Source organism: Lagopus leucura, unplaced genomic scaffold (genome assembly GCF_019238085.1).
Source record: "Lagopus leucura isolate 7727_CA_CO unplaced genomic scaffold, USGS_WTPT01 Super-Scaffold_100056, whole genome shotgun sequence".
Lineage (NCBI taxonomy): Eukaryota > Metazoa > Chordata > Aves > Galliformes > Phasianidae > Lagopus > Lagopus leucura.
In genome coordinates this window covers 1589960-1599119 of record NW_024962302.1, presented here as the reverse complement: position 1 = coordinate 1599119, position 9160 = coordinate 1589960, and the positions used below count along the sequence as shown (strand labels likewise).

General features: G+C 45.5%; 1 protein-coding gene across 1 annotated transcript in view; it reads left to right on the top strand.

Moving 5' to 3' along the window:
* LOC122188198 (tetraspanin-15-like) overlaps positions 1-9160 on the top strand; it is a 44817-nt gene that overhangs the window by 31453 nt on the left and 4204 nt on the right. Inside the window, exons 5-7 of the mRNA XM_042886307.1 lie at positions 751-864; positions 4863-4916; positions 5470-5586. Coding sequence (XP_042742241.1) covers positions 751-864; positions 4863-4916; positions 5470-5586 — 285 coding nt within the window. The remainder of the gene's footprint in view (positions 1-750; positions 865-4862; positions 4917-5469; positions 5587-9160) is intronic.

Here is a 9160-nt window from a genome sequence, read left to right as displayed (position 1 = left end):
AAACACACACACACACAAACACACACACACAAACACAAACACACACACACACCTCCTCCCTCCCCATCCCACTCCAGGCTTTTCTTTTGAGGGGGAAAATTGTTAAGATTGAAGCTTGTTTACCAAAAGAAGGGATGACTCAGGATATATTAAGCCCACTTTTATTCCATGGAGAGCAGAATATGACATTCATTAAACTTTTATTATTATTAATATTATTGCCCAAACAGAAGAAAAAGAAGCTTTTTTTGGTTGTAGCTGCAGGATTTGATGTCTAATTTAACCTGACGGGAAGAGAAATGACTGTTAGACGCTGGAGTTTTATCAGCATATTGCCAAATAGCACCAACTAGTTGAGCATTCATTCATGGCACTGAAAGAGCATCTCTCTTGCATGCCCTGGGAATAGGATGGATTAGTCACCTGTAATTAAATCAACTGGAGCAAAGCATGAATGAGCCTCATCTTTCCTGGGCTTGTGAAAGCTGTGATGCCTCCAACACATGTATGCACAGTGCTCTAACTGCTGCATGTCTCTAAAATGCTGCTGAACACCCACTTTTTTTGTTTGGTTGGCTGGTTTTTACCCTTCCCACTTAGAGTTCTTGAAAGCAAGAAGTAACTGGGGATCTCTTCATACCAGCAACACCAGAGCTGCAATGCAAGGCTGGAGGGAGATGCACGGGTGGGCTGGAAATGTCACGCTTTGTTCATCTGCCTGCCTTATCCCTTCCTTTTCTTCCTTTGCAGTTTTCTTGCTGTGGTGGTGATGAATACCGGGACTGGGAGGTCAATCTGTACCACTCCTGCAATGGCAGCGGACCACTTGCATGCGGTGTGCCCTACACGTGCTGCATCAGGAAGGTAAGGCAGCCAAGGCTCAGAAAGTGCCTCTAGTTCAGCAAAATCCATCTTCTCGCTGGTTTCTGCACTGGCTTCTCGTAAATTGTGTTGCCATTTTGAATTGTGGGATGGCTGTGCTTTGGTGGGCTCTGCTGCTTTAGTGTAGTGTGAATAGCAAAGCACTGGGCTGTATTGTGCCGAGAGGATGTTTGAAATGCTGAGTTCCCATCTTTCTACCTACTGTCAGACCTTACATCTGGTTTGGAGGGTGATTTGACAAAGAGCAGCAGCTTCAGCTGACTTGGCTGTATCTCAGCATGGATCGGGATCAGCTGTTGTCCTTTCCTTTTGCTCTCCTGTGCGGTGGCTTGCTGTTCTCAGCTTGCTGCCGCTGGGTTTAGCAGTGTGGGCTTCACATTCATAACAAAGAGGTTTTGTGAGTTTTGCTGTAAGAGGAAACATGAGAAGAGTTTAGGAAAAAAGCCAGGAGCTGGGCAAGAAAAAGTGTGAATATCCTCAGCTGCTGTGGCTAAAAATGCTGCCAGTATTGCTGAGAATAATTTACTCTCTTTAACACTGGCAATGGACCCCTGGGCCCCCAGCACTTTGCTTTGGATGACTGCAGTACTGATGGAGTGATGAACACCAGCCAGCTCTGAACTTGTACAGAACTTGCTTGTATATCTGCATGTATCTTAAATCTAGCATTGCTGTTGGCCTTTTTATTTATTTTTTAATGGAAAGAAGGGGAAAATTTAATATATGTTGTTATCAGTGGAAGGCTGGCATGCAAATCAGCTGCAAAAATAATTATTTTCTCTAATCAGGGCGTTGATTAAGGATCTCTGTCAGCTCCTGAAGATGGAATTAGAAATTCATCTCCTGTCCTTTCTTTTATTTCTAGTGAGGATGTGTTGGAGAAAGTCAAGTGCATTTTTCAGTATTTTTACACTCCCTGTGGGTTTTTTGACAACTTGGGAAACAAAACTCCTTCACCTGGCAAACTGTTTCAGAGATGGAAGAAAACACAGATATTGAATGTAGTGGGATAAGTAATAGAATCATAGAATGGCTTGGGCTGGAAGGGACCTCAAGGATCTTCAATTTCCAACCCGCTGCCACACGCAGGGCCACCAACCTCCAGATCTGCTACCAGCCCAGGCTGCCCAGGGCTCCATCCAACCTGGCCTCCAACACCTCCAGGGATGGACGGGGCATCACAGCCTCTCTGGGCAGCTGTTCAGCCCCTCACCTCTCTCTGTGTGAAGAACTTCCCACTGATATCCAGTCTAAACGTTCCCTCCTTGAGCTTAAAGCCATTCCCTCTTGTCCTATCGCTGTCTACCCTTGTAAAAAGTTGATTCAATAGGCAACTTTTTGGCTTCCCACTTGAACGAGCCGGATCTGGAGGACGCGCTAGCCCCTGGGAAGGAAAGCCCATGGCAAATCCTGTACGCTAACTTCAACAATTAAAGCTTGTGAGAGTGTCTCTGACAGGTGGAGAAGTTTTATGGGAAGTGAGACACCCCATAACTGCATCTTGTGTAAGCTCCAGCAGGGCTCTGTACGTAGATATATGTTGAAATGGCAAAGTTGTCATGGGAGTTATGCCTGCAGGTTGAGGAGGTGGGAGAAGCACTGTGGGATGAGGATGGTTGGACACAGCTGGTTGGGCTGAGTGATGCAAAAACCCTGCTCAAATCCCTATCCACCAAAATACTGCATTTAAAGGCTGAAAAGAAGATCTTACCTTGGCCCTCTATGAATTTGTCTGTGCCTGTTTGAAGTGAATGCTGGCAAAACAAACAGCTTTTTCATCAGTCCTTCTGCTCTCAGGCTTCTCAATTCAGTCCTACAAACCAGGGCAACACGAGACAGCAATATCCCAGATGTTCCTTCTGTGCCCCTTCCGAGTGTCAGGTGCAGGTTGGGAGCTTTTGTTGGACATGGTACACTGCTCATTTGTTTGAGTGGCTGCTTTGTGAGCTTGTCTGGAGGAAAGAGCCTGAAACATGGATTTGGAGGTCATTTGCAATGTGTCGTCAGCCTGTCATTGAATGCAGACCTAAAGCCATCCCATTTTCTGAGGGGGGACTTTTCCTTATTATAGATCCCTCCAAAGCATTGCATTCCATCTCCTTGGGCATCTCCCAGGGCAGGCTGAGTTGTATTAATGAGAACAGACATCCTCCAAAATTTCTCTTGCTATTTTGAAGAGCCTCATCTCCAAGGTCTACCCAGGAGTAAGGAATGAGCAAATATGCACCTACTGAGGGGGCTGAGATGGGATCCTCATCTCTGAGTACTTTTCTCAATGATTTTCCTATGCATTTATTCTTCTTGTGGGGAAAGTGTGGGTAGCTGTGCCTCTGCCAAGCACAATCCTTTCAAATCGTCACTGCTGACATTGGGCACAGGTCTGGGGGGAAGAGCAGTCAGTTATGAAAAGCATGCAGGGATCACAGCCTTTTGCCCTTGGATGCCTTAAAATGTCTGGGTTTGCTGCTGTTTTGGGCCTCTGGATGCATCAAAATTAATTCAGGTAGAATAAGGGCTGTCACCTCTTTTTGTATCAGGAATATCCATTCAGCTCTGACCTTTGCTTCCATCTTGGCAAAAAATTGATCGAAACCGAAGCATTGCTTTTCTCCTTTCTGCATTTGGCCCCAGTGCGAGTTCTTGAGGGAACAGATGGGCAGGACTGGGGGTGACTGAGAAACCCTTCAGTATTTGATGCAAGAAGGAAGAAAAGTGGCAATTTGTTCTGCAGCCAGATGTTCAAATGGAGGAGCCCTACAGAAGGCAATTGTGTCACCAGTAAGGATCCTGTGACGTCCACATGTGAGCAGCAAGGCCAGCTGAAAGCTGCCAAGAACGATGGTTTGGGGTTGTTGGGTTTTTGTGAATTTCTTTGTTTATAATGCAAATGAAATGGATGGATCCTCCATCATGCACGTGTTCCTTTGTATCACTGCTGGCAATGGCAGTGAGAGAACTGCAAGTTCTCCATACCCCTGTTCTCCATTTCATGGGCCAAACCCAGGGTGGGACCTCATCCCAGAAACGCCAGCAGGTGCTTTGCTGCCAATCTCTGGATTCCCTTTAGTAGGCACAAGGACTGATTGGTCTCCTTCATCTGTAAGTAGAGCACTGAAGTGATGAGAGAGGGGATTTTGTGAGTAACGTAGATAGTCTTGGTAGAGTATCACTGGGATGATTTCCCTGCCAATTGCAGAAGGAACAAGCTGCAGCTTTATGGCTGGGACCAAAAAGTGCACATTTCTTTTATGCCCTGTCTTGCAGGAAAGCATAATTTACCCCTAAATGTGCACATTTCTTTTTCATCTCTGTGCCTCCAAAAGCACCTGAAGTTTTTGTTTTGTTGTCCAGGAGCTTTTGCTGGTTGCCAAAGCCATGTTTCTGAAAGTGTGATCATTTCAGCTTGTTCTTATTTTATGGATGCAAGGCCCCTTTAGAATCTCACAGCATTATGGAAGATGCTGTTTTCCTAATGAAATAAGCCAAAAACAGATGAAAAGCCAACATCAGAAGATCAGTCCTGAGAGATACGAAATAACTTGACTGGCTCAGGATGTGCTGGAGCTACACCCCCTCAACGTGGCTTTTCATGGGATGAGTAAGAATTGGTTTTGAACCGATGCTAGAAAATGTTGTAGTCCATTAAAAGTGTACCCCTTCCATCCTGATGGAAGCAGAAGAATTTGGACTGATTTCATTTTATAGAGCTCCAGAACAGCAGAGTTTGGCTGGGATTCCTCTCATTAGTTGCAGCTCTTGAAATGCATTCATTGGCCAACAGTGATTGAAGCACGGAGAATCTAAAATCCCAAAGTTTCTCCCTGAAGTGCTGGGAGGCTTTGGGGAAATTCCTTTTTGATTTCTGGAAAACCAAATACATTTAATCCTGGTGAAATTCCCTTCGTTATGAAGGAGAGGCGCAGCTAAAAATGTGAGAAAAGGAGGTTTGAATTAAGCAAAGTTTCCATCTCTGTTTGCAGGTCCCTGGAGAAGTCATTAACACCCTGTGTGGATACAGGACACTCGAGAAGGAGGTAATCTTTGCTTTTTCCTTCTTCTGTACAAGAAACCCTTGTGAAGCCCTTCCCAAAGCACCCCTAACATGACCTGAAGCTCTGCCTCACAGTGGAAGGCTCTTCCCAATGGGGACAGCTGTTGCTGCGGCTGTATACAAATTTATTTCTATTTATACTGATTGGCTTCCCAAGGTCCTGCATGGGCTCCAAGGGTGTGAGCACGCAGCACGTTTGGGCGCTGTGTGCAGGCTTTGGTGGGGCCTTCTGGGGAGAAATGAGCTCTCTTTGGTCAGTCCTGGCAAACGCTGGCCCTGAGTTTTGGTTTTGGTGTAGAACTGATTGTGAGGCCCCCAGGGGTGGCTGTGGGACTGTGTCACAGCAGAGAGATGCAGTGTGGACTGTGACTGTAAAGGGACTGGTTTTTTGGCAAGAAAACCCAGGGAAAAGAAGTCCAATCTAAGAAAGGGATTCCCAAACACTTGCCATGGCGCTCCTTTGCAGAACAGAGCGAACCCATCCAAACCCACAACCTCAATTCTGACTTTGGTGCTTCTTTTCGACCTTCCTCCAGCGCCTGGAGCTGCTCGATGTCATCCACGTGCGAGGCTGCATCCACGCCGTGGGGCTGTGGCTGAAAGATAACTTTGAGTCCACTTTGAGCATTGTTTGCTCCCTGCTGCTTCCCCAGGTAGGTTGTGGGTCAGGTCAGCACCCTCTTGGCTTCTTTCTCTGTTCTGGGGGAGGAAGATAATTTGTTTTTAGGCAGTTCCCCCTGCTGCATTTGTATCTGAGATGTGTGTCTAAAGTGGAAATGTCACAGCACTTTCTAGAGCAACCTTACCAAAATTACTAATTTACTGCTGTGGTGCTGGCTGTCTCATAGCACACTCCCACATTTAATTAATGTTCAAGTAATAGCACCTGAAAGCAAGACGTGTATATGATACCCAGAAATCATGTTGCATTTGTTTCTACATCTCTCTTCAAACAGTGCGTAAATATCAACCAAAATAAACCATAATCATAAATGGAGCAGTTATTTCCATGCATCATGAAATCTGTGTTTAAATCGTTGGCCATTACCAATGCCTGAGAATCCAGGCAGCTTTCCAGCACAGGTAATTAAGCTCTCCATCACAAATGCTGGGTATGGAGAGAAATCTTTAGTTGCAGTGGGGATTTCTCCTATGGAGAACTGTTGTTTGCACTGTGCTTGCAAAGATGTGAATATCTCTTAGCTCTTTCCACAGTAATCTTTAACAGAACTGTAGTAATTTGGTGTTGATTAAGTCTTTTATTATTAGTAGTAGTAGTAGTAATATTAACTTCCTTCAAGGCTCATATATGAAAGCTTTCTCTTTGACTCCTTGGGTACAAGTTGGGTTTTCCCCTGAAGGTACTTGGTGGTTGGTGCTTTCTGGATATGGGGTTTTATCTAACTGAGGATGAAATGATTATGTATTTTTCCTGGGCTTCCACTTGCAGTGATGTATAGAATAGTGGCTCAGTAAAGTAGAAGCTATTTGGGAAATATGTGCCACACTGAGTTACTTCAAAGGACTGACTGTCCTGGATGTCTCAGATGATCATAGAATCACCGAATCACCAAGGTTGGAAAAGATCTACGAGATCATTCAGTCCAACCACCCACCTACCACCAATATTTCCCCACTGGACCACGTCCCTTAGTGCAGCATCTAAATGTTTCTTGAACTCCTTGATCCATTCGGACCCATTCTTGATCCAAATGAAACAACTGAGGTGGGGAAGCAGTTTGCCCAGTCCCAGCTGCAGCGCTTCACATTTATCGAGTGCCATCTCTGCAGTGTGCAGATGAGAATGGAAGCTCTGCTGTGCTACCAGCAGGAAACACAACAGGCACAGGAATGGGGTGAGAAAGCACCATGAAAGAGGCGACCGCTTCCATCTGCCTTGCAGGATGTCAAGAGCCCATTACAGGAGCTGCCTGTTGCGTTATCCATTAACCTACCAACGTGGTGCTCTTAATTAGGAAGGACAGGGAGACAAACCAGTGATGGCAGTAAGGATTGCTGAGCCTTGATGAATATCAAGTGCTTTCGAGTGAGCGTTGTGATTTTTCTGGCATCCCCTTAAATGCTCTTCAGATAAAGAACTTTTCTTCCCATCTGCTTGCGACTTCTAGGTTTTAAATATAAATTGGATGTGATGCTGTCAAGTTTTGGAGGGAATGAAGTTAGAAATGGCCGTCTGCATTGCCAGGAGCTGTCAGCTCAGAAACAGCTTCAACCCTGGCAACTGCCAATGGAAAGCCAGGATGAGAATATTGTCCTTGAATTGCCAGTCTGAGGAGAGCTCTGTTGACATGGAAGGGTGATGGTGCCTTGAGCTTCGGGTAAACCTGTTAACATGTCTTGTCTCTGGCCATTGGGCATTTGTTGTGTTTCGCTGTACACTTATTCTAGTCTCAAAAAGGGCCACAAACCACCTTAATGGAGAGCTTGCAGCAAGCCATTGAGAAGGTTGGGACCCAAATCCACATCCTGAGTACAGTTTTGGGTTTTGGCCAATTGTCCAAAAGCTGTGGCCTCCCTTAGGATCAAACTTTAACCTCAGCTGTGATGTCGAGCAGCTCAAGGGCTGCTGAAGGATGGGGTTTTGAGCTTGGCTGATATCCATCACCAAAGTGCCCAAGATTTGTGCTTGGATTTGGGATGAGCGACATTCTTAAGCCCTTCTTATGCAGAAGGAAGTACCCAAGAAGAATTTGAACTGCCATAGATTGCCCTTGGGAAGGATATCCCTGGGCAATTACTGCTCTCAGCACTGGCTTTCCATCTTACTCAGATGTTGGAAACCACCACATTTTGATTTTCTCTGGTTTTTTTCCCCTAAATATATGCACGAGAGGCCCAACAGCACAAAGCTGGGCTTTGCTTTCTCACAAATCTGAATGTCTCTTTTTGGATTTGGGAAATGTAAATCTGATGTGCCCTATCAGGTGCTGAACTGATTGAGGCAGGGAAAACGTTCCCTGGGAATGTCACCAGCTGCCCTCCGGGCCATTGCAGGGCACAGGGAGTCTGTGGTTTTATGCTCACTCCTAAATCATCGATGTCTTCATCTTTTCTAAGCAAGCCATCAGGAAACTGGGGGAGGGGAGGGGGGTTGGGAGAAATACTGTTTAGGGGGTGAGGATTTGATTGTTTCCATTTGTCTTGCTTTGTTTGGAGCAAAGCATAAATGCATCCACTCAATTGTTTTTCTGCCTTTGCAGAATACCTTTATTCCTCTCTTCCTGTTTCATTCTCTTGTAACAATCCTCTCTCTTTCCCATCCTCAGCCAAGCTGCAGTCAGTGGCAAATTCCCATTGTGTCCTTGTGCTATTTGTGTTTCACTGTGAAGCAGCTCCAGGTTTTGCAGCAGTAAGCAGTGAAACACCTGAGTTTGTTTTTATAGCTTCTACCTCCCCAGTTTCCCAGCATCTGGCAGGATTGCACAGGGAATCTGCAGCATGCTTTTTCCCCTTTGCATGCCTGGATGGTCTCACAGCAGCTCTTCTATTAACCCAAGGAAAAACTCTTCAACTTTCCTGTTCACTGCTTCTTGCCAAAGATGTTTTCCTATGGCGTTTAATCCTTCTTAGCAAGATGGAGAAATAGCCTCTGTAATAAGGAAGAAATAAGGGGATGAAAAAAAAGCTCTTCAACCCTTTCTTTTTTTCTTTCTCCATTCTAAAGAAGGGGAAGATAACACAAGTCCAATTAAACATGAAATCTCTGATGGGTCATCTCCAAGGGTTAATATCTACTGACTCTGTAGTGCAGCAGACTTGCAGTAAATTGTTTCTATCTGTGTTTCACTTTGATATTTCATCAATCTCCAAAGCTCTTAGCTGGGAGCAGCTGCAGAGTGGAAGGGAATTCTGCTGTGTTGCTTCAGCATGGAGGCAGATATGGAAGGGCTGCAGTCTGTGTCTCTGGAGGTGTTTAAGAGATGCGTGGACATGGCATTAACAGCGTAGGGATGGGACTGTGCCAGGCTGATGGTTGGGCTCAGTGTTCTCTGAGGTCTTTTCCAACCTAAATGACTCTATGATTCCAAGAGTGTGAGTCCTGAAGATGAACTATTTCATGCATCTTGCAGGTTGGCGCCTGCCTCTCTTGGTGACAGTCATCTTAAACATTTTCTTGCCTAAAGGAGCTTCTTTCTCAGAGGGCTTTTGCTTTGCCTTGCCTTGCCTTGCCCCTTTCTTTCCCCTTTCCCCTTCCCTTCCCTTCCC